This window comes from Anabas testudineus, chromosome 5 (genome assembly GCF_900324465.2).
Source record: "Anabas testudineus chromosome 5, fAnaTes1.2, whole genome shotgun sequence".
NCBI classification, from domain to species: domain Eukaryota; kingdom Metazoa; phylum Chordata; class Actinopteri; order Anabantiformes; family Anabantidae; genus Anabas; species Anabas testudineus.
In genome coordinates this window covers 1,071,091-1,095,794 of record NC_046614.1, presented here as the reverse complement: position 1 = coordinate 1,095,794, position 24,704 = coordinate 1,071,091, and the positions used below count along the sequence as shown (strand labels likewise).

The 24,704-nt window shown below is 43.7% G+C and overlaps 3 protein-coding genes and 1 long non-coding RNA gene across 4 annotated transcripts; 3 read left to right on the top strand and 1 right to left on the bottom strand.

Moving 5' to 3' along the window:
* Nucleotides 1-222: 222 nt before the first annotated feature.
* Nucleotides 223-4,001, top strand: ap5b1 (adaptor related protein complex 5 subunit beta 1). The gene is made up of 3 exons (XM_026344659.1): nucleotides 223-535; nucleotides 782-1,576; nucleotides 1,881-4,001. Exons 1-3 carry the CDS (start codon nucleotides 398-400, stop codon nucleotides 3,828-3,830), a joined length of 2,883 nt encoding a protein of 960 aa, XP_026200444.1. The 5' UTR covers nucleotides 223-397; the 3' UTR covers nucleotides 3,831-4,001.
* A 132-nt stretch (nucleotides 4,002-4,133) lies between these two features.
* c5h1orf50 (chromosome 5 C1orf50 homolog) lies at nucleotides 4,134-6,451 on the bottom strand. The gene is made up of 5 exons (XM_026344660.1): nucleotides 6,324-6,451; nucleotides 5,860-5,975; nucleotides 5,658-5,744; nucleotides 5,321-5,452; nucleotides 4,134-4,858 (listed from the first exon to the last, which is right to left on the bottom strand). Exons 1-5 carry the CDS (start codon nucleotides 6,370-6,372, stop codon nucleotides 4,673-4,675), a joined length of 570 nt encoding a protein of 189 aa, XP_026200445.1. The 5' UTR covers nucleotides 6,373-6,451; the 3' UTR covers nucleotides 4,134-4,672.
* Nucleotides 6,452-6,714: 263 nt separating this feature from the next.
* On the top strand, nucleotides 6,715-7,702 carry LOC113151775. Its single transcript, XR_003297814.1, has 3 exons — nucleotides 6,715-6,989; nucleotides 7,084-7,225; nucleotides 7,454-7,702. It is a non-coding gene; the product is annotated as an uncharacterized LOC113151775 (long non-coding RNA).
* A 1,740-nt stretch (nucleotides 7,703-9,442) lies between these two features.
* p3h1 (prolyl 3-hydroxylase 1) lies at nucleotides 9,443-17,486 on the top strand. Its single transcript, XM_026344722.1, has 15 exons — nucleotides 9,443-9,967; nucleotides 10,492-10,644; nucleotides 10,970-11,159; nucleotides 11,243-11,374; nucleotides 12,137-12,276; nucleotides 12,723-12,812; nucleotides 12,906-12,958; nucleotides 13,074-13,201; nucleotides 13,332-13,459; nucleotides 13,755-13,850; nucleotides 13,987-14,137; nucleotides 15,318-15,435; nucleotides 15,524-15,599; nucleotides 15,712-15,852; nucleotides 16,749-17,486. Exons 1-15 carry the CDS (start codon nucleotides 9,518-9,520, stop codon nucleotides 17,160-17,162), a joined length of 2,460 nt encoding a protein of 819 aa, XP_026200507.1. The 5' UTR covers nucleotides 9,443-9,517; the 3' UTR covers nucleotides 17,163-17,486.
* Nucleotides 17,487-24,704: the final 7,218 nt, after the last annotated feature.

Sequence of the window (24,704 nt, the reverse complement as noted above, 5' to 3'; positions counted from 1 at the left end):
TTAAATGCATTCATGACTAAATGTTTATGAAATAATTTTATGTAATTGCAATAATTGTCTTACTATGAAGGTATGCAAAAAAGGTGTCCAATTTAAAAGACGTATTTTCTCATCATACATGTAATAATGATTAAATCTATAGTTAGAATTTACCAGTGTTGTCGTGATCATCCTCCGGGGCAGCAGGGGGCGCCATTTTGACAGCGCTGATTTCTCACGTGACACAACGCGGAAGCATGGAGGCACGGGACTCGGTCCGTGTCCGGACGCTGGATGTTTGCACTTTTCTAACTCTGCGTCTCGTTTTAAAGTAAAATGTGTTGTATGTCCAGCGACTATTAAAGGAGCTGTTGAGCTCGAAATCTACACTTCGCTGAGCTCTGGCTTCTGAGCGATAATGGCGGCGTGCTGGACCGACAGGATCGACGCCTTCTCCCGCAGCCCGTCTCGCTTCCTCTCCGGAACAACAGCGGAGGTTTTCCTGGCGGAGCTGCTGCGGGAGCTCCGCGACGACAGAGCCGGCTACAGTGTCCTGGTAAACAGCCGCATGTACTTAAACATGAGCCTCCACTTAGCTTAAGAGACCAGAATAGTGCAGTTATTATTTTGTTCAGTGACGTGTGTCCAGCTGTCCACACCAAGGCATCAATTAAAATGTAAAATATATCTAAAAGCCATTCTTTATCATTTGGATCTTTTGTGGTTATCTATTTACCATAACCCAGGCTTGTTGTTCTTGTCTTTAATTATTATTGTCTTTTTTTTTTTTTACCCACCTCAGGTTCTCCTCTTGTCTCCATTATGTGAGCATCCCACTGTGCTGTGCCCCTCAGACTTTGTGGGTGAAGAGACAGCCCTGGAGCTCATGTCGGTGTTCACCCAGTGTCCTCCCAAATTCCTTGAGTTTCGACGTCACCTCCTCCTGGCCCTCACCTCTGTGCTCATCTGCACCTCATGCGTAAGCAACCGTTCCCGCGCCTCTCAGGATTTTCTGGACCTGCTCCTTGAGATAGGCCAGGACGTCAGTGACATCCACGGTGACGGCGCTTTTCGCTACCTACGGGCTACAGCTTGTGACTGTCTACGGGAGATGGAGGCGTGCAGCCCGGGCATCCTCTCTCAGCGTCTCGAGCTCTTGGGTAGTCTCCGGCAGCGAGAAACCTCAAGGCTCCACCAGGCTTACGCTGGACTTCACACTTTGGTGTTGAGGAACACTGTGTATCAGCTCACCCAGGAAAGAGGAGCTTGTGCTGAGCATCTTAAGGCTCTTCTGGAAGGGAATACATCAGTTGCATGGGAAGCAGACCAGGACTCCGGGATGGTGGATAACACAGACTCAGCCGTACTGTCATCTCTCATCCTTGGACCTATGGGCACCGTGCCGACACTGCAGACTGGCCCTGATTGTAAGGAGTTGCGTTCAGTCCTGTCCTCCCTGCTGGAAGAGTCGTACCTTCTCACTCCTCTGTGTCAGGCTGCACTCCTGCATAGACTGACAGAGGTTGTTGCCATGGTGCCTGGTGTCCCTCCAGCTGTATTCAGAGCTGAGCTGCTGCGACTGCTGGGCACAAGCGAGGTTCGTGTTCGATTGATTACTGTAATTTAATTTGTGGCCCTCATAGGATTTAAATATTACACCTTGATAATCCATAGAATGCGCAAGCAACTATTTCTTTGGTAGAAAGTGAGATCTGTGGGGTTATCAGTGCAATCACATTAAGAACACTGTGAATGTCCAGTATGCATGTGAATGCCTTTTGAAAATCATAAGGAAAAGACAAACTTCAGAGAGGTTATTAGACAAACCTGGTTTCTCTCAGTAACCTGGTTACTTGAGTCCATGTAAACGCATTGAATAACAGAAAACAATCTCCTTCCAGGTGTGTCTCCTCCACTCTATTCTGCTGATGAAGTGTGCCTTCACCGACAGCCTGTTCAGCGCTGAGGACGAAGCTTTCATCCTCAAGCGGCTGGTCGTACTCTCCCAGCACCCGTTGCTCAGCACACCTGAGAAGCTGTTCTACATGGACTGCATCCTGCACTTTCCTGAGAACCGTCCGATCAGCTGCGATGACGGAGACGAGACGCTCCCTGTGCTGCTGACTCCTCGACTGGCCTCGGCTCTCGTGCCCACCGTGTTCAATGACAGCACCACAATGCTGGCCCGGCTCAACTTGCTGTGCCTCGTCTACCTGGAGGAGGGAGAGGAAGGGGAGGGAGAGGAGGGCAGGGGGGTGGGCTACCTCTACGAACACCTCAGATCGCTGCTGCACATTGTGGAGAACAGGGGCAGCAGGGAGATCGTTGTCACCTTCTTCAGAGCTGCCTTCCTCTTCTTGTTCTACTTGTGCCACTTGGAGCGCTTCTCTAACAGCCTGACGGAGAAGCTGTGTGAGCTTTACCTCCACCACACCCAGCTGGCCCCTCACCTCATCAACCTGGCCAACCAGACTCAGGACAGGCTTCCTGACCCAAAATGGGCAGTGGGTCTCCTAGAAGCTCTGCAGAAAGTCATCACAGAGGTCCCCCTCGCTCAGCTCACCTTGCAGAACCTCTGCTGGCACCTGAAAACATTGGCTCGAGTGGCGGAGGAAGGAGAAATCCCCCAGCACAGAACCCTCCACTTCCTGTCCAGCATTATCACCCCATCATCCTCCTCGCTGTGTGTGAGCGGCGACTGGCGTTTGGGGAACAGCGTGCTGGGAGTTTGCCGTCGCTTGCTTGTCCACCCCAGTCTGGATTCGCTGCTCATCCCTCTGGCCGACATCCTCCAGCATCTCGCCTGCCGCTATGGAGACACGGACGTCCAGGACCATGCACGCCTCTACTACACCCTCCTCACCACACTGTCCAAGGAGAAGCTGGCTGGAGTGTTGGCGAAGGAGGCGTTTGAGGGAGGGGGACAAGTAAAGAAGCGATCACTGTCATGCATCGTGACCGAGAGCGAGGGGCTGACGAGTACGCTAACCATTCACCACACGGAGAAGGAGATATTCAAGCTGGTTGAGGTGGATCCTGAGTCAGGTGGAGAAACGCAAACCAATCAAGAAAGAGACCTAAATCCAAGTGAGATGAAAACCTTCCCAGACCAGGCAAACACAGCTGTGACAGCCTACAGAGCTCAGTTCAACAACCCCGACTTCGCCTCAGAACTCACCTTAACCTACCAACTGACTCACGCTGGAGCTTGTGACTCCCGCTTTGATCAGCTCTTCAGCATTCGCCTCCACTTCAACCTCACAGACGATCACTATGAAAAGTTGAGTGACATCAGTGTTCCTTGTCTCTTCAGGGAGAAGCCATCGCCCGTGTTGAAGTTAAGGCTAAGGCCCAGACGACCCTACCCCACCACCCTACGCGCCAGCGTCATCTTTACCACCCAGGATGGGCTCTCATGGCATTCCAACCTGCCCGACATCCACGTGTCTTTCCAGCAGGCCTTTATCACGGTGCCTGTTCCCACGGTTTGGGGACGAGGTAGCAAATTGCATCTGTTCGAGGGTTTATGGGATGAAATCTGCTCAGAGAACATAGAGGAGAAGAAACTGGCTGACTGCGCTACTAGTCTGTTCTGCTGCCAGCTGAAGGAGGCAGCTCTGGCGGCCTTGGTAGAAAAACACTTTCTTCCTTTTCTCATATCAGAGCTGTGCAATAAAGAAGAGTTCAAAGTGCTTTTCTTCCTCCCGCCACAGTCTCACGTGTTACTAAAGATCAGCTCAGAGGAAGATGCCGTGCACTTTAACATCGCCACAGATAACTGGCAACTCCTGTCTCATCTAAGTTCTTATCTACTGACAATTACATGTGCACAGGAAGACGCTCGCAGCTGACTGTGATGCTGTGTTTTTAAATGTCTAAACAAAAATCTATCTTTTAACAATTTCTGTCAGCAGTTTAACACTTAAATCCTACTTTAAATGAAATAGCTAAAGACATTTGACTTCAAATAAAATGATTGCACTTTAATTTTCTTGTCCTCAAATTAAACATGTCAGATGAAATATGTTATCGTCATTATGTCATTTATTTACCAGAGACGTCTTATTGGTTACTGTAGGAATAAAACACAAAATGCATCATTTACTTTGACTTGCAGAGGATCTCCCTGATAAACAGTTCAACAGAGGTTGTATTGTTCTGCCATATGAGGTAAGCTCTAAAAACAAAATCAAAGTTAGAATCCACGAACCAAAAATCATGTGAGCAGTCTGAAATTAAAGGTGCTCTGTGGAGATAATAGTAGCACTTGTGTGTTTGGAAGTGTCAAAAACACAAGTTACTAGCTTGTTCTGGTAAAACGACAACAAACGATGCACGTCTACACATTTAATTCCAGCCTCAAGGATACAGGCAGTTTATTTCGGTGAGAAGCACTGAATGTAAACTGCACTTATTTACTAGAAAACCACAGAGCAGCGTTAACACAGTTGTCTAAAACGTGAGGTAAGACAGTTTCCATAAAAGCTATTACACTAAGAACTTAAAACACCCAACTTGATCATATAGTTTTAGAAAGTTATCCCAGAGGCTGCAACTGTATTCAAACTAAAACTCATAGTAATTATGCACTGAAGGCCGTCCTTTTTCCAGTCCATGTTTAGATTTTCCTCCAAACTGTCCAGTAAGACTACAGTTAGCCTCCATTACAAGTCCTTTATAAAGTCCCAGTCCTTTATTCAGAAAGGCCTTTGAAGTTGGGTCCTGGATGACACGGTAAGGTGGTCTGCTGGCTGATTAACTTGTCCATGATGGCGATCTCTGCGTCCCTCTTCTCTACCTCGTCCACAGGAGTCCATGACATGTCGTGTTGAAGTTTGAATGCACCAATGAACGGATGAGGGCAACTCGGGCCCCATTCCTTCAGAGAAGAGGACAAAGAGAACATGTCATGAGGGTGTTTGTGGTTTTCACTACAGCAAGAGCACCTCAGCTGAGGCTTTTCCAGCACATACTGTATATATACTGGTTCATTAATATGAATATGATTTATTAAGCCTTAAGAGTCTACGGTCACAAATTACGTGACTGGTTCAAGAGGGTGCACCAGAAAAACAAAGTCACCTAAGCGTTAGGTTTGGCATTTTGCAGCAACAAAATGTAAAAAAATGCACTATTCTAATGTCTTTATTTGCTCACTGTCAGCTCCCTGCTGGGTCCTGTGAACTTTGAACACCCATCTCCTCAAGCTGTCAATATGACATGCACATTCTTTCAGGTGTTGCACATTCACATGCGTTATCTATGCAGAAGTCTCCCTCAGGGGATATTAGGTAACAGCTACTGTGCTGGTGTTTTATAACTGCCAGACATATGTGCTGACCTTAGGAGAGATGATGGAGAAGTATTTCTGTCCAGATGGCCGCTGGTACAAGTAATACATGTTGCCTGGTTTTTTCACAATGTTACAGGCAGCGTGGTGCAGGTCGGCATCTTTTTTAGCCTCTTCTAAAACCTGGAAAGAGAGAAAATAACTTAAATACTATCATGGCTTTACAGAGTAATGTCAGATTATCAAACCCAGTCTAATTCAGACACTGCCCTGTGAGATTGTACTGGCTTTATAATCACAATGGTAATGGTACAAACACGTCTGAAAGTAAAGCATTATTTTAAAAAGAGCAGCTACACAGTTTCCACTCTGGTGTTTTTACTGATACCTTTCTTGCCTGTTCCTGCAGGTATCTGATCTGGTCAGCGATCACAGTCAGCTTGTTGCAAGCATTGGCTTTAATAAAATCATCCCCCTGAAAAAATATTAATAATCATAAGAAGAAGAGCCGTACAAATATTTTCTGGACTCTTTTGCTGTGTACAACTCGATAGTAGGAATATGATTTCACATGTAACCGCTGTCCACACCTTCTGCACTTGTGCAGCCAGGGCCACCAGGTCCATGGGGTCTCCCACTCTGCTGGTGTGGTAGGAGCTGACCAGCTCCAGGCCGCCGGGGGCGCTGCAGCTCTCAACCAGCGTCACTGCACAAATCAGGCAGGTACAGTTACGGCATAGTTACATCATAACGTTATATGTAACCAAATAATCTGGAACTTGGCTGCTAATGCTAACACAACTACTGCATAAGTGACTCTGCTGCAACTTCCACATTAACCAAGTTAACGTTATCTATGAAGAAACAATAACTCACATAGTATAAGTGTTATTACGCGCTACATCCTACACGTAAGGCATCAATTTCACAGTGTGCAGTTGTAGTTGTTACACCGAAGTCATCCTTACAGATACCGTCAACTTTAAACAACGTGCCCAGCTTGTATGTAGCGTTTGACATGAGGTTTCAGTTAAGACAAGTTAATTTCAGTCACCTGTGGTGGTTTTGTCGGGCTGACTGGGAAGGCTGACCGTCCTGTCCATCCTCTTTCAGTCGTTAAACTCTGTCTTCTTGACCAGAGGAACCAAAATACCGGCGACATCACTGGGTCCTTAATCTCCGCCCCGTTTACACACTATAGTAGTCCTGATGTGCGCCTGTATAAAATACTTTTAAATGACACGCTCATATAGAATTTATACATGACTGGGACGTTATATGTGGACATCATTTACAGTATATATTATAGAAACCTGATGCCTATGTAGAGTCTTTTATATTTCAGGACGATGATAAATTTGAGTTTGTTTTCAATCATGCTAAATAATGACCAGCCCACATGCGGAGACGCTGCCACCAGCTGAGCTGAAACTTAAAAACATGTTCTCCAGTCAGTCCAGCTCCTTTAATGGGGCTGATGGGAACGACAGGTTAAACAGTCTGCACTCCCAGTCAGCAAAACACCAAGTGAATGAAATCACTGGCACGAATGCAGTTCATTCCTACATGATCATACATGATCAGGATCTATAAAGAGCAGTTCTTCTCTCTTCTTTCTTTGAAGACTCAGCTGTGGCTTGTTTAAGTAACCTATGCAGATGCAGCCTGTCTTAACCACGTGGAACAGGTTTCCCTGAAATTAAAAACGTCTAACTTACAGGTCAATGAAATTCAAACACAACAGCACAGAAACCAAAGTAGTCCAAATATATGGGCTAATATATGCATGTGTTTTTGTTTCTTTAATTAAATAGTCGATGTTAGTTTGAAACAAGTCCCTCCACAACTGCAAGTGGCGCTGTGCACAACAACAACAACGACAACAACAACAACAAAAACAACAACAACAACTTCTTCTTCTAGGATCAAGTTTAATGTGCACATCGTGCCACCACAGTAAGTAACAGCGTGCTTTTATTAACCCTGACACTAATCTGTCAGATGAAGGTGACTGTTGTGTTGGGTTTGATAAATTAGTGGATTTGTAGATGCTAACATGCCAACATCTCTGTGCTCTTAAACCTAGTCACATTTCCTATGAAACAATGTAGTGTAGCATTCATCCCTTTAACCTTCTACATAATTAAAATAAAATTAAATACTGTCTTCCTCTGTTCGTTTTAGTTCACTCGTTTTCAAGTCCAACGATCTCCATTTATTTGCTGCCAACTTGAGGTCAGATGCGTTTGTTTACATGACCTGTATAATTTATTTAAGATATGTAATCTAACTAACTACTCTTTGAATTTTGGATTAAGATGACAAGAGGAATGGACCTGAGTGACATTGACAGCGGGTCCATCGTTAGGGCCCAGAAGGCAGGAGGAGGGAGGGGCATGGCCTTAACCTTGAAAAATAAATGTGCTGTTGTTATGAGTTTGCTATTATATTAGGTGCTTTTTGTTTGTTTGTTGACTCCACTGTTGCTGTGATGATCTCTTTTTGCTAGAAAACAGTGTATGTTAAACACTATTTGGTGTTGTACCATTTGATGTTGTTGACAACAAGATATGACAGTTCAGATTGACAAAAACTTTCAAACTGAAAAGAATTATAGAAATTAATGAAAGAAACATCAGGACCAGATATCTCTATGACATGTGGGACAAAAACAACAGCTGGCAACAGTGGATCTGCTTCTAACCACTTTATGTACTGACAGGTCATTAATCCACAGTAATACATCATCCTTTATTTTATTATTATAAGAATTAGCATCTGTTTCAAGGAAGTGATAACTAAATCTGCTAAATGTGGTGGTGTGAAGTGCATTTCCTTTTGTAATGTAGTGGAGGAGAAGTACAGATATTCAGTAAATGTACTTTTATTTACCACCTCTGGCCACTGGATGGAGCAGATACTGCTGTTACCAAAGCCCTTCAAAGGTCTAAAGGTAAGATTTCAGAGGATAAGAAATAGCTACTGCCTGATCTCTTTTTGGAAGCTATGTTGGTAAAGAGGATTAAATGCAACAGTTCAAAACGGTTTTGGGATATATATAATATATATAGATATAAATATATACATTTATGGTACCATTATATGTTTTTCAATTAAAACAGGGAATTCCTCTTGGTTAAGTTTTGCACAGTGTAATACATCATATTTAGTGACATCACTAATATACTGTGATGTGCAAAGGGATGAAAATACCAACACTGGGTTTCTTGCAAAGGTAAAGTGACTGAAGTCAAGACTGAGTCTAACTTTCGACTTGTTGACCTGCAGGCACATGAAAGCTGTGGAAGTAGACTGAAGCTACTTATAGCATGTTCCAGCAGGCCAGGGCTTCACTTCCAGGTTAAATCTAATGCATGCACAAACTACATGACAACTGTGGCAAAGCGTAGGACTTATTTAGAGCATGTGGACCACAATAAACTAATAAGAGTTTTTACATTTTTGAATGCTACATTTTGTCATCGCTGATCTTTCATACATTTCAGCTCTGAGCTCGCTAGTAGGAAATCCATCTGGAAGCCAGGAAAAAAGAACTCAGTCTTTGAGGAAGTGATGGCAGTGTTTCCCTTTGAACTGTAGTGGAGGAAAAGCAGAAAGAGATTAAAGTCACCCTCTATTTGATCACAGTACTTCAGAAAATACACATGGGATGCTCCACAGGATGGAGCTGAGGCCAGTGCTGCTGGACCCCTCCACACTATGAATTAGATATGTGAGGTAACAAACTGCCTCACAGCTCTGTGTTTAATTTGCACAGTGTTAATGACGTGTTTTGTCATTAATGAACTTCATACTACATTTCAGCTCCAACTTGGTTGAAGCCAGTTAAAACAAACATCCAGGTCCTGAAGGCAGAGATCCTGTTGATTTCCCCTGTCTGTGAAATGCTTTAGTAAAAGTGCCACCACTGTGTGTGTGTGTGTGTGTGTGTGTGTGTGTGTGTGTGTGTGTGTGTGTGTGTGTGTGTGTGTGTGTGTGTGGAGGATGGAGGGGTGGAACTGTTCAAACTCCACCTCCACAGAGTGACCCCCCCTCCTCTGTGCCGGCTCCTGTAGTCTCAGCTCCTGTAGTCTCAGCTCCTGTAGTCTCGGCTCCTGTAGTCTCAGCTCCTGTAGTCTCGGCTCCTGTAGTCTCAGCTCCTGTAGTCTCAGCTCCTGTAGTCTCAGCTCCTGTAGTCTCAGCTCCTGTAGTCTCAGCTCCAGGCTCCTGTCCTGACATTTCAGCATCATGGAGCTGCGTTATGCGCTTCTCCACATGTTCCTTCTTCTGCCGCTGTGCGCGTCGGACACCAACCTTGTTGTGGAGCCGTATGACTTCCTCTTCGACACGGCGGTGGAAGCCTACTACAAGGGGGACTGGCTGTCGGTCATCCTGAACATGGAGAAGGCGCTCCGGAACAAAGCTACAGTGCGCAGTGCCAAGGCTCAGTGCCGGCTGAGCTGCGCCAACCACACCGCTTTCGGGGAGCCTTTGGCCGGGTTAGGAGTTCCTGTACCGGGGGCCGGCTCTGTGGAGGATCTGGGCTTCTTCCAGAAAATCCTGAAACGGGCGGACTGTGTGAACTCCTGCGAGACCGAGAAACTGGGCTCAGCGAACCTGCATAAAGTCGGTGAAGAAGTGGAGCTGGAGTTCAAGAAGAGGAGCCCCTACAACTACTTACAAGTGGCTTATTTCAAGGTAGAGAGAGTGTGTGGGGGGGGGACTAGTTAGTAGTGTTACCTAGTAGTACCAGTAAGGAAAAACTTTAACATGTTAGTTTGAACTCTGCTGAAAACTGTAGATGCCCCAACCCCCCCGACCAGGACCTCCATGCCACGTCTTAAGGTGGAGTCAGCTGCTCTCAGTGTGACGTGAGCACGTAGATGTTTGTGCTGTTTCAATCCATATGGGAAATAAGAGTTCTTTACACTGACTCTAAGTGAAAAAAGCAAATCACACTGTTGCTGTGTGAGTACTGAAAAGTACGACTCTCACAGAGAACCTGAAAGCAGCACAATGAAGTGTGGATGTGTAGAATAATCTTAAATAAAAAAAACTGTGCACACAAAGAGCACAGTATGGTAACTCTTCAGGGTGAAGACATGAGAGTGATGGGATGCTCCAGAGTGCCAAATAAAAGTGAATGCATTCACTGTTCCGTTAAATTCAGATGTACAAATGACAGTACAGACAACAATCTGAACACCCGGCTGTTATTTCAGATCAATAAGCTGGACAAGGCGGTGGCAGCTGCCAACACGTTCTTCCTGGCAAACCCGGATCACATGGAGATGAGACAGAACCTGGACTACTACCGGATGATGGCAGGAGTACAGGAGGAGGACTTCAAAGACCTGGAGGCCAGGACACACATGGTGAGTTAATCCTGTGCCCTGTCTGTCCACCGGCCTTCTTATCCGACATATTAATTACACGCTGCTTACATTTTGTGTGTTTGTCCAATTAAACGTATCCAAAGTTGTTAAGTGGTTTGAATCTCTCGTCCTGTTGTGTGATGGCTGCAAAGGAAGTGGAGAATATGTTTGTCAAAGCAAAACAGGACCTAGATAATCTGTTTCTTCTACCTTCTGCCTTATTACTGCTGTTATAACATGTTAAATTGAACTTAGGCCTAAAGATGATTTCAAATGAACCTGAACCAATTCTGTTACCTTGAGAATCCTCACACTCTCTCCTCAGGCAGAGTTCCTGCTGGCAAAGCGCTACTACAGCGACGACTCGTTCAAGCTGGCCGGCGAACACTTCGAAGTGGCAGTAGATGAGTATTTTAAAGCGGACCAGGAGTGCAGAGCTCTGTGCGAGGGAGCATACAACTACGACGGCTACAACTACATGGAGTACAGTGCAGACCTGTTCCAGACCATGACAGGTGAGACTCTGCATCCTTGTTTTTATTTGTACACAGGTGATTCATGTGGAGGAGTAAAATTAGATGTTCCGTGTGTGTGCCAGATCACTACGTGCAGGTACTGAACTGTAAGCAGCACTGCTCGGTGGAGTTGGCCTCTACAGCTGGCAGAGACAAGCCCTTTGAGGACTTCCTCCCCTCACACTTCAACTACCTGCAGTTCTCCTACTACAACAGTGAGTGTGTTTTGTAGCCTGTGCCTCTGTGCGCTTTTATCCGCTTTACCTGTGAAATCAAGTGGAATGAAATCCCCCAAAATAGGAGAGATGTACTGGAGCTCTATTGTCTGGTGTTATAAATCTAGGCCTCCTTCTTTTAGAGCGACGCGCCATCGCCACTACCTAAAAGCCCAAACTCACTCTGTCGGCCAAAGATTCTACACAACCAGATGGTTGACTTGCTGTTCATTACTTTGGATTATGATTATTGTTTTCCAGGCCTGCAGCTTTGTCAGTGTCACAGCTACTGTACAGTAAGCACATTGAGGATAGATGAACATGCTGGTGCTGCATTTTGCACAAATCTTTTACACACAGCTGTTGCTTTGTCCTGCTAGTTTTCCATAAAAACCAAAATAGAGAAGCCAAAGTGAGAAGCAATGCTCCATCGATAAAGTGTGTCGATGTATCATTGCACTTTCGATATATATCTGTGGGCTTATTTGCTTCCCAGGACTTTGGCACTGCTGTTCAAATGCAAACACAATTCACTGTCGCCTTTCAAGCAGGATTAGTTAGAAGAGCGAGCCTCATTCGAAATGTGTTAGAAGTGAATATCTCTGATTTCACAGGAAATCTACAAAATATTCATTCTAAATAGATAGTTTTAAAGAAGAAACCCAATAAAATGAACTTTTACTCCAATTTACTAACAAATAATCAAACTGAAGAATTATTTAAGACCTTATCTCTATGTCTTTCTTTTGTCCCCCTCTGCAGGTGAGAAATATGAGCAGGCCATAGAGTGTGCTAAGACCTTTCTGTTGTTCCACCCTGACGATGAGGTGATGAACCAGAACCTGGCTTATTATTCAGCTGTGCTGGGCGAGGACAAGGCAGAAACCATAGCAGCCAGAGAGGTACAGCATTTAGTTTTATAGAGGCTTTCATTAAAGAGCCTTCCTGTAAGTGCAGATATTTCTAGCAGGGTGTTGTCTTCATCCATAAGGGCAAGCAGTAAATCAGCCTCCATTAGCACTTAGATGTACTCAAGGGTATAAAAGAGACATTAAGAAACTACTGATGGTAATCTAAAGCTCATAAACATCGCTGCTTTTTAAAGAAGAAGAAGAAGGAGTAATAAGTACAATTAGTATTGCCCCAGGCACCAAATGTCCAGATAACACAGTTTTATATTGGGTAAATGGAACTGTGGATCAATACTGATGACTTAGTGTGTAGGGTACCAAAGTGACACCAGTCACAGCTTCACTCATAGATTCTGGCAGCTGGACAGTATCTGTAGAGTAAGAGAGAGTTGTTTTTAGATGCAGTTATGGTACAACTTGTTATGTTTTACCCCCAGGTGGTGAAGCAGTACATTCAGCGGTCCATACTGGAGAAAGAGTTGCTCTATTTCGGATATGAAGCCTTTGGGATCACCTTTGTAGATCCAGTGAGTGAATAAACCATTTGGAACTAGTCCGATATTCCCAGATAAGATAAGCGCGTATTTGATATTTGACTCTGCTCTGTCTTTTGTCCTCAGGACACGTGGACTCCTGAAGATGCCATGCCCAAGAAACTGAGAGACAAGCAGAAGTAAGATTGACGTCACTGCCACACCAGGGTTTATGCACTGCAAGTGTGACTTTGCACACTGATGTGATGTTAGTGATGTGATGTTATGGCCACTCTCTTTTCCTGTGTGTGTCAGAGCTGACAAACAGACTGCAGCGAGGATCACAGAGGAAATAGAGAGCCTGATGAAGGAGATTGAGACTCTGGTTGAGGAGAAGAAGAAGGATTCTTCAGATATGGCCAAGATGATAGCACCACAAGAAGGTAAAGATTAGTAGTCAGTCAGAAGACTACTAGGAGATGATTGTGAATTTGTTCCAGACAGCTTTAGGATTTAGTCTTGGCTTTCAGAAGAAGGTTCAACTCTTACTATCCTGTGACTCTTTTCCTCTAGGTGGCACTCTGCAGTTTGATAACATCAAGGTGACCATGACGTCCAAGCAGCTGAACGGATCTCAGCGGGTGCTGCTGGACGGAGTGATCAGTGATGACGAGTGCAGGGAGCTGCACCGCCTCTCCAACGTGAGTTATCATAAGATTAAAGAATGAAACTACATTATGCAAACTTCTGGAAATCAAGCTAGTAGTAGCATGAGGCTCTTATGAAATCACAGATCTACAAAACTCCCCAGTCAAGCAGAAATAATTGACCTTCTCTGATTGGTTAGTAACCACTAGGTGGAAATATCTTAACTCCAAGTATATGGCGACTATTTCTAACATGTGGAGTTGTTTTTACAAACTCCAGATCCTCAAAGACGCTTCTAGGTGGTTGGAGTCAAAACCAATCCAGGTATGTCCTGTCTATATTTCACAGGCAGCTGCGCTAAAAGGCGATGGCTACAGGGGGCGTCCTTCCCCACACTCCCCCAGTGAGACGTTCCAGGGAGTCACCGTCCTGAAGGCTGTCAAGGTCTGCAGATAAAGTTTGAATCATGAAAAATGCTTTTGTTACAAAACAATCACGCACGGTTTCTAAAAGTCAGTAGATGGAGGTGGTGATGAAACCCACTTTGATTTCCTCCTTGTGCTTGCTCCCCCTCCCACAGCTGGGACAGGAGGGGAAGGTTCCGCTGAAGAGCGCACGTCTGTTCTTCGACCTGAGCGAGAAGGTGAGGAAGGTGCTGGAGTCGTACTTCGTCCTGGAAACGCCGCTCTACTTCTCATACTCCCACCTGGTCTGTCGCTCCGCCATCGATGGTAAGTCAGGAAGATGCACGCTGTAGGACTGGACTGTCCGAATTCCAAATGAAGATAGTGAGATCGGAGATTTGTTGCACATGTTCTAAATTTGTTTGTGGAAGTCTAAACCCAACAATACTATAAGAAGACTAAACCTTTTGAGTCTGTCTTGAAGTCATTGCAGAGCACGATATTCTCCTTTCATACTGGCTTCAAGAATTTTTAAAGGCAGTAGTCATGGAAGTGAACTATCTGACTAAATCGAAATCTGACATGATATCGTGGAGTTTCATTCTTTTTTCTTTTGTGTGAGTATAATTCGAGCTGCAGTTTACAAACTTTCATATCTTTTTGCACCGTCGTTTTTGTTCCTCATCCCTTATGTAGGAAGCACTTTTGAGATCTCTAAGGACTGCATAACAGTGGCAGGTTTTAGGACCTGTCTATTAACAGCTCACCTTTTCAGAACGCGAGCTGTCCCAAAACTGCTGTTTAGCATCAACTGGACTTGTTTTAAGTTCTTTAAGACGTTTTGCCTTCTATCCAGTTCCTTACTGGCTGGCGTCTTCAAGACCGTAAAACAAGTCCAGTTGATACCGAACAGCAATTTTGGAATAACCATGACCTGGATGACTGAAAATCTTCATAGACAACATGTGAAACTGATCTGCACGTTTACTTATACATACAGACAGAAAGCAAAAGACATGGCAAGGCAAAAATAAATAAACAAAGATGCAGCATCATTAAATTCAAATTAAAATATTCTCTAAGTTAAAGCTGCGTTCCTTGGTTTCTGCCCACATGGGGGCAGCAGAACCAGCTGTAACCACAACACTGACTTATTATCACTATACAAAGTGTTGTGGCTAACATGTCTGCAGACAGTTGGCTCTGTGGAGCTGAGGGGAGCTGCACAGGTGAGTCATAATTCATAAAACAGTATAAAGGTGAGTGGAGTACCTACAGAAAAGAATAAAGTATGAAAGTGCTGAGGAGCTTGTTAGTGAGATTCTGCTGTTGCCAGGTCAGTATATTGTATATACTGTCTATATTTTCCTTCTCACTGGGAGAGGACAGTGGTTGATCCACTGTTACTGTGGAAATATTGATTTGTGAAGTTTTAAACTAAAATAAAGCTGAGTGGATTGATCGGGGCCTGAACTGTTCACCCTGTGTCTGTCTTGTTGAACTTTAGAGAAGCAGGAGGACCGCAAGGACCTGAGTCACCCTGTTCATGCAGACAACTGCCTGCTGGTCTCTGAGCACAACGAGTGCATAAAGGAGCCTCCTGCATACACACACAGGGACTACAGGTGACACACACACAGAAAAACACTATGGAGTCTATCCCTGATGACTAGCACCCACATAACATCCCATCATGTCCCCCCTGCTCTGCAGTGCCATCCTTTATTTAAATGATGACTTTGAAGGAGGAGATTTCATTTTCACTGAGCTTGATGCCAAAACAGTCACGGTAACTATTCACAGTCTGTTTTCAAAACCATGTTTCAGTACTGTTCTGTACGTTTCCTGCTTCTCTGTTAGTTGTTTTATGTCTTATGTTCTATGTTACTGGACGTGTCTAGGCTGAGGTGCATCCGCAGTGTGGCCGTGTGGTTGGGTTTGGAGCAGGGAAAGAAAACCCCCACGGTGTCAGAGCTGTCACAAAGGGGCAGAGATGTGCTGTAGCGCTGTGGTTCACCCTGGACCCTGCTCATGAAGAAAAGGTACGCATAATCTGTGCCGACTAACATCAGTATACTAATCAATGATTCATTATCAAACTTTCTTTTTCAAGCTTTATCTCTCAATGGAACAATTATTGGATCAATATCTAATAAAATATGCATTAGGTCAGATGGTCCTGTAGCCTGTGTATAAAAATACACATTTAACATATTCAACTGTCCCTGACAATCAAACCAATCTCTGTTGTGCAGGTCAGACAATTAAATAAATAGCCAAAGACCCATTCACCAACAGCCAGTTTGGAGCCTTGGTACTGACTAATTATTACTAAATTATTACTAAAATACTAGTGTTAAAAATAGATGGTGAGTTTTAATGACATTAGTTATGAAACGGGATCTGATTTTCACCAAAGTCACAAATATCAACAAAGCAATTTATTCTTAGCTGATGAAGAACAACAACTCATTATCCTTCTCGTCTCCTCTTGTCTTAACCCATTAAACATACAACGTGATGGGCGAAGAACTGTTGTTCTTCATGCTGGGATATGTTATGTTAAAAAGTCTTATGAAAAGTATAGAGTAGTATAGAATATAGAGTAGTGAGCCTCTGCAGCACGAACATGTCACACACATCTGTACAATAATTACAATACAGTCATATAATAACCATGAATGTGAATGTGCCATTCTTCATAAGGAGTACTTTCACTTTTGGTATATTTGATAGCAAATATTATAGTGTATTAATGAATTCAGAAATAGTACTTACTGCAAAGGAAAACAGTGGTTTAACTGTAAAATCAACACAGCTGCTGATACTCTGCATGAAAGGTTTTCTATAAATACACATGTACAGATAAAAAATCAAATGACAGAACGAGTGTCACTGGTATTTTGATTCCTTGTTGTTGTTTGTTTTACTTCTTTAGGAGAGAATCCAAGCTCAGGATTTGCTAAAGATGTTCTCCACCCCCGTGAATCCTGGGTTCACTGAGACAGATCCAGCAGCAGCTGACCAGGAGACAGCAGATAAAAAGCAAGACGATAAACCAGCTGAGCAGAAGACAGACATGCCGGCTGACAAACAGGTTGACTCGCCGAAGGATGAAACAAAGACGAAACCAGCCGGCAAAACAGCAACAGGCACTAAGACCAAAACAGGAGACCAGACAAAAGTCAAACCTGCTGCTAAAAAAGATGGAAAACAGACAGTAAAAACACAAGCTAAGCAGGTGGCCAAGAAGGACACAAAACCAGCTGCAAAAAAGACAGTAAAAGTTGCCTCCAAGAAGGTGAACGCTGACGCAACGTCAGACTCTCAGAAGGGCAAAGAAGAGCTGTGATCAGAGCAAACCTGTGACTCTTTATGTGGTGCCTGATGTTCTACTATTTTCTACAAGGTCTCCTGTGTGAGTGGCTGAATGAAAACTGAGTGAAAGGTTGAATAATATTGTTGCAGACAATCTGTCAATGTGTCCCCAAATCACTGTGGCCGTTTTTATTTGGCATCCAAAGCTTGGTATGGATGTATAGATGGTACAACTTATTATCTCCTGTTATGTACCTTTAATTGTGAAACCAAGCACATGTGGTTTGAAGAGGGAGGAGGGTTAATAATGATCAGAACTTTTCTGTTGAACAAATCTATGAAATAAAGGTGATGTTTCTAGAAACTGCTGAGTTTTAATTCAAAGTCATGCAATATCCTAAGTGGACAGTGGATGGCAGCATTGAAACATTGTTGAGTAGTTTCTCACACACTCACTGTACCTTGTTACAAACACATCTCCTGATAGAAATGATCATTTTATATAAAGTTGCTTCAGAAAATAGCCAGATCCCTTTAGTTTTACATTTTACATTGCAGATTTAATTAAATGGATTTTAATAGACACCAATGATCATTTTTGTTCATTGAACTAGATGCAATAATGACAATTCTTCAATAGTACTGCGTGTGTGTTTTTGCCATTTTAGCTAATTTCTATATTTATAATTTATGTGTATATGTATGAAATCTATGAAAAAAGCTGCAAAACTCTTGTTTACAGTAGTGTGCAGCTCGTCCCAACTGTGGTCACGTGCATCCTGTTTGCTTTAATTGGCCTTGAGATGGATCTACAACTTCATCCACCAAAAATGTCATATTGAATCGATTGGTTTAGAAAGACACACACCTGTGTGGGCAGCATAACGCAAATCAGGACAAAAGCCAAGCGATGAAGTCCAAGTCCGAGGAACTCTGTAGTTCAACATGATAAAGCTGAGGAGGAAGAGATCTGAGCAAGAGTATAAAACCTTTTCTGAAGCTCTGAGTGTTCACAGGAGCACAGCTCATTAAATGAAGTTGATAAAATAAAAAACAAACTCGCGTATTAGTAAAGTTAATGCTCTTAAAATATTGTTCTTTTACTTTATTATATTGTTGTTTCCTATTTTCAAATCATCCTGTCACCCCTCAGATTGATGGTTGGTGGTTGGGAACCACTGGTCTAAATGTCAATTTGGAAGCGACTGTTTTTACCAAACGTTACATTATTTCTCACATAACCATTTACCGCTCTGTTGTTGTGGAGACAGCTGTGACGGGTATGTGATGTGATGTCTGTGTAGGTTCAGTATGTGGATGAAGTGAAGTGAAGTCATGCCAGCACAGAGAGGCCATCTGGACACACACACACACACACACACACACACACACACACACACACGGTGTGATTATTGCAGCCAAAATAAACCATAATAACTGTAGTGACTGAGTCATTCAGAGAGCAGTATGGAGGAGGTGTGCGACTGCTCCATTTGTTGCCCTACATATGAAGTCCATGTGCATATTGTCAGTCTGTGTGTGTGTGTGTGTGTATGAGCAGAGTGTTTAGTGAAACATTCCTACGAAACTCTTCAAATACTGACGCTGAACCTTTTCCTCTAAACACACGCATGCAATTCAACGCTTTGCACGCTACACCCACCTTACCACCAACACAAAGCCACACACATGCTCTGTGTTTTCTGTGTATGTAAATACACACACACACGAGGACACATGGAACCAAAAAAATAGCAGAAAGTCTCATGTTGATCTTCAGAAAATACCCAATTTTCATGATTGAGCCTGTAGTGTGATTACGGTGAAGGCTAGATGCACTCAGCTGTCACGAGAAAACCAAGTCCCAGCCTCCTACAGCATAGAATAGATAAGCAGGACCTCTCTGCTCGGCGGCAGTGTGTGTGTAAGTGTGTGGTGAACTGTCAGTGCTTTCTTTGTGTCTTCTTACTCTTGTTGGACTGAAAGAGAGAGACACACACACACACACACACACACACACACACACACACACACACACACAGACTGCTTTGTTTTTCTGTGCATTTGTGGCCTATGGGTTTGACCATTGTTTCTCTAAAAGAGAGCGGAGAGTGGGAGAGAGAAGGGGGGGGGGTGGGGTGCAGAGTACAGTAGACAACGGAGGTATAGTGTGTGATTGGTACAGCTGTCTCTGACTGTTCTGCCTACACCCACAATACATCTCAAAACATTTTCATATGCCTCAGAAAGTCATTTCTACTATTTGTGTGCCACGTGGTTGGTCCTTGTTGCCATGGTGACGTGGCGGGGCACGGAGACGGAGGTGGCAGGTTGGGGTCGGGCACAGCGGGGCGCGGAGCTGAGATTAAGTGTGACTGTGACTCTGGAGAGAGGAGAATAAAGCAGCAGGCTATCAGGGACTGACACGACCTCCGTCTCAGCTCCTCCGGCTGCTGGTGGCACGTCCAAAGGAGCTTTTCAGTGTCCAGTATTTTGGCTGCAACTTTCAAGATCAGCCTCTTATTTATCTCTGTAAACCCTTGCTCAGCGCTCGGGGAGGCGTGCGAGTGTTTGTGTGTGGTATTGTGCCTGTACTTAGACCTCATGCACAGCAACAGCAGCAGTGGTGTTTGGTTTATAGTAATGCAGTTTCAGTGTGGGTGTTGAACTGATTGACTTGGTAATCTTCAAACAGGATCCCTCTTATTGTGGATCACTGTGGGATGTTACACTACAAGACAAGGTCAAACTGTAGCTGTCAGTTCCATTGCTGCTGCCGGCCCATCTCAGCACTGTCCAGCCTCTGGTCTAAAACCAACCTTGTGTTAGCGACACAGAGGGCTTTATTGTTTTGGTGGCTGTTCTGACAGATGCCCGGTCGATGACTTCAGCTCCTCCATGAAGCGTCTCCTTATTCTCCTATAGGACTGCCATCACAGCTGTACCGGTCTGGGCATGGGACCACAGCTGAGAGGGAAGCAGAGGTCCAGTAAGATTCTGGGCATGTAAAGCTGTGCAGGAAGGCAGCTCTAAAGATGTGGTGACTTTTTAAGACTAGAGGGAAAATAGTTTGTTTTCTTTTGTTATTATTTCTCTGTGACATAGTCACCGTGACCACGGTGACTACGTCTTCACAGTCAGTGAACTTACACTGAATATTCTGCTACTTATTGTGAAACTGTTGCTTTGCTTCAGCAGTAGGCCGACCTGCTGCATTTCTTCACAGTTATAAAACCGGTCTTATAGAACCATGCACGGCCCAACAGTGAAATGTAAAAATAACAGATAATAATGTAAAAACCGTCTGACCAGGAGCACCTGTGTAGCCACATGTTTACTGTGTAGGCCACGTGACCACAGCGACCCTGACTTGGAGTCTGTGTGTGGACCTTCATTGCAAATCATGCCCGCTGTCATGTCTCATGCTTCTATCAAATATAGGTAAAAAAAAGTGAGATGTTAGCTTATTGTTGAAAATAAAATAAAATAAAATTCTCATTTACATCAGGATATATTTTTCATGAGAATTTTTATGAATTTTATTGATTCCAAATAAACAAACGATGATTAGACCAATCGAAAGTAACCCAGCCTTAATTCAACATATGTGAGCTATAGATCATTGTCCATCTTACAGTTTTGTCTATTAAACCTACTGTAACCATAAAACCACAGTTGTTGCCAGAGCCAGATGTTGTTTTTTTGTTAAATATAGTATCAACATATTTTCAACTAGTTGCAGTTTAGTTTTAAAGGTACAGAATTTTTAGGACACGGATGAAATGTTAAACACAAACTGAGACTGGATTGCAGCTGCATGATAAAGAATTGCTCACTATTCACAAGCCAAGTTCTAATTCTAAGCCTTAATCTATCACTTGTTAGCATTCACTGCAAGACTCAAGAATTTGGTAGCTACATAGGTTATTTACTTTAAAGGTAAAGAGTCAAATAGCGCTACTTTGAACATATACCTTACAGCTTCTTTTGTCCTGTCTGATAAAAAACATTTTAAAGCCGATCAGTAAAAGCTAATGAGGACAGACCTGCATTTAGAAATACCCTCTACCTGTACGTTTGGATTACAGATACCAAGCTCTCATGAGGAAACGTTGCTCTGCGGTGCAGGTCAGGATCTGGATAAAGTTATGTTACTGGCAGGAGATTAGCAGGAATGTTTGTTTAGTGCTGTGTGGAGGAACTAATGGGCCTGAATAAACGACAGTGTTAATGACCGAATGACATTTTTATTGGCTCTCATAAAACAGGATGTAGAAATAATGATTCTTTATGAATTCCATGCACTCCCCATCATCACACAAATGTGCAGTTCCACTGTGACTGAAAGCAGAGGTCCAGTGGTCAGGTATGTGTAGGGTTGCCTATGGGAAGGCAATAGCTGCTCTTTTGAGAACACGTTCACAGTGCAAGGGGGTGTTTTAGGGAGGTTAAATGCCACATTGATATATAGCTACTCCGTGCATGAACCTCCACCTCCCTTTCCTTCCTACCTGTACTTTCCTCTTGAAATCTCCAGCTCTGAGACAGTGGGCAGCTGGCTACAAACCTTAGGCCCCCGGGTGAACAGCAGTGATTCTTGGAGGCCCTTTTGTCCCAGCAAATGAAGATATCTCCGTTGGTTGTTATGGTGAAGGCAGGCCGGCCGGCACTTGGCCAGCTGCCACCTACTTACAGGAAGACAGATGAAAGAATAAAGTTAGTTGGAGGGAGAGGAAAGGACGGACATTGGACAGTTGAAAGTCAGGTAGGGAATGATGGCAGCAACGGGAAAGGAGCCTGAGGATGGTATGGTACGGTATTTTTCTAAGCCAGCAAAAGAGGGGAAGTGACAGACAGAGAGGGAGATTGTCCTTTATGAGACAGCAGGTACACGACACATTTTTGGAATAGCAGTAAAAAAAAAGGTGCTAAAGAGTGTGAGAAAGGTTTAGTAGAAACTAGTAGCCAACAGTAACACTGGGCGTACTGCTCTCAGCTAGGGTTAACACCTTATCAAATCTATTTATTCAAGTGTGCTCTTGAAACTTTATTGATTTTTTTAAATGTATGTTTGTTGTCTGCTGCGCTTTATTGTCGATTTTGTGCAGTTTATCTTTGCTTATTGTGCTTGGATTGTGCATCGTGATCATGCTTCAGCAAGTTCAGTGAAATAGAACAAATTGAAATACAGATTTTCAATGTCTGAATATGAGAATACTGAAAATAAATATATCCTGGAATTAAATTTGTGAAATTACACATCCTAAAACTGCCTGGAAACCTTCAGTATGATGGTTTACACATATTTTAGTGCAATAAATGTAGTGGTATTTAAATTTCACCACTAAGTGTTTAGTAGTGATTGCATTTTCAAATTCGGTATCCATGTGCTCATATAATCAAAAAAACGATTGAAATGATTTGCTTACATAAATATTGAGGTCATGGGATGAAAAACTGAGCCAGTTCTGAGAAAACCGAGTTTGTGGAGTAAAAGCGTAAGATGGGATAGAAAGGGCTACTAGTACTAACTGAAGCAGAAAGACACTGTACTTAGTCAGTCAGTGTACTGCACCATTGAAGAAGATGCTGTATATGCAGGAGGTTGCAGGTTCACATCCTGGCGCAGCCCCTACATATATTAGGTTGAGGGTTCCCCTACACTGGGGACATAACAGGCTTAATAATACTGTGTTTGTGACAAAATTGTGGAGTGGAGGCTGAGGAGGTGAATAAGAGCAAGAGGGCTGAGGGTGAAGATGGAGAGTGTGTGATGGAGGTGCAGGTTCCAGGGGCGAAGTGGATCAGGGTCAAGGGGCTGTTCAGTGTTTGGTTAAGGCCAGATGGCTGGAGAATGGCGTCTGTAGCCCCAGATCTGTGCGCTGTGTAGCGAGGGCTGGGAGGAATGCCTGTCTTTTCTTTGCTCTCTCTCAGAGTGTGGAGACTCAGAGGGCTGCAGTATAACAGTGGATTAAGTCCCACATTCCCTATTTAATCTCTCTATAGTCACCCTCAGCTGTTCACCCTCAGGCCTCTGCTCCGCTACCTCCCACGGCCTGTCTGTTGATGTTGGACTGGCATACAGTATGCCCACATACACACACACACACCATAACCCCCTCACTTTGGTGATTTTCTCAAAGATTGTGACTGAAGTCGATTTCATTTTCCCGCCCCTACTGTCATTAGTGACATCATTTCAAAATCACTAATCACTTATTTACTGATTATGTAGCATGATTCTGCAAATGCAAGCAGCATCAGAGTTCAGCATGAACCGACATTATGCTTTTTTTGTGCATTCAGTTTAACCATCCATCCGTTATCCTAACTGCTTTTCCTTTTAAGTGTCTTGGGGGTGCTGGAGCCCATCCTAGCTGTCACTGGGTGAGAGACATTGTACATCCTGAACAGGTCGCCAGTCTATCACACACTGTTTTCAACCTACACAAACTGGGTGGTAGTTGTGGGCTGGTAGCTGCTGCTCATTCAGAGTAGATCACCATCATCACTTACACCTCATGAAATGGAAACAGTTCTTCCTGGAGCACTTTATTTAAAGGTTCTTCTCCTCGGCTTGAATGTGTTGCTTGTCTTGTAAGTCTCTTTGGATAGAAGCGTAAATTAAATGTAAATCTAACATTGTAATGTTACATTTGTTGATGTAAACTTTTTAAGATGAACAAACTTAAATACATATTCAAGTTTCCACTTAGATCACATCCTCTGTAGCACTACAGCTTCTTCCTCAAAGAGCTGATTCACTCAACTGGTCTATATATGACCATAGCTAGTTTGAGTCAAACTGCCATGCTCCTCGACACACACTAACCATCATACAGGAATTTTTCAACTACTAGTTTCATATTTTAAAGCAGACTTAACTGAAGGTCACTGGTCTTTTTATTATCAGACCTTGTAGTCATGCAGTCATTTTCCACATCCCTGGCTGAACCTTAGGCTACAATAAAGCTCTTTCCGGCTCCAGATAAATGCACACCCATAAGAGGAGCCCTCACCACCTCCACTAGCTCCACTAAAAGGGGTCCCTGCTCTCCTCTCTGTACCTTCTCTTTTTGCCTTTTCACCCCCCACCACACACACACACACACACACACACACACACACACACACACACACACACACACACACACACACACACACGCACACACACACACACACACACATCCCTTATTTACTTTAAGGGCCAGATCAGCACAGTACTTTCAGGAATTCAGGGAACCGGATAGAGTCTGGACATGCAGGTGCAGGAGATTTGGTTCCAGCTACTGTATGATACACGAGGGGCGGGTAATAAGGTGCCACAAGGCGGAGAGCAGGAAGGGAGGGACGGAAGAGTTGAGGAAGCATAGCTTGGATAGTTTGTTTGTATTATGGATAAAAAGGAGGCGACTGGCAGAAATTGGGAGAGAATGAGTTGAGTGAGAACCTCATATTACTCATTAGGAATAAAGGCCAGGTCAATTGGTAATTTTACACCATAGAAGACAATTATTTAAACCATAGCTACTGTTTTCTCACTTTCTTTTCTATTGTTGAATTTTAAATCTCAACC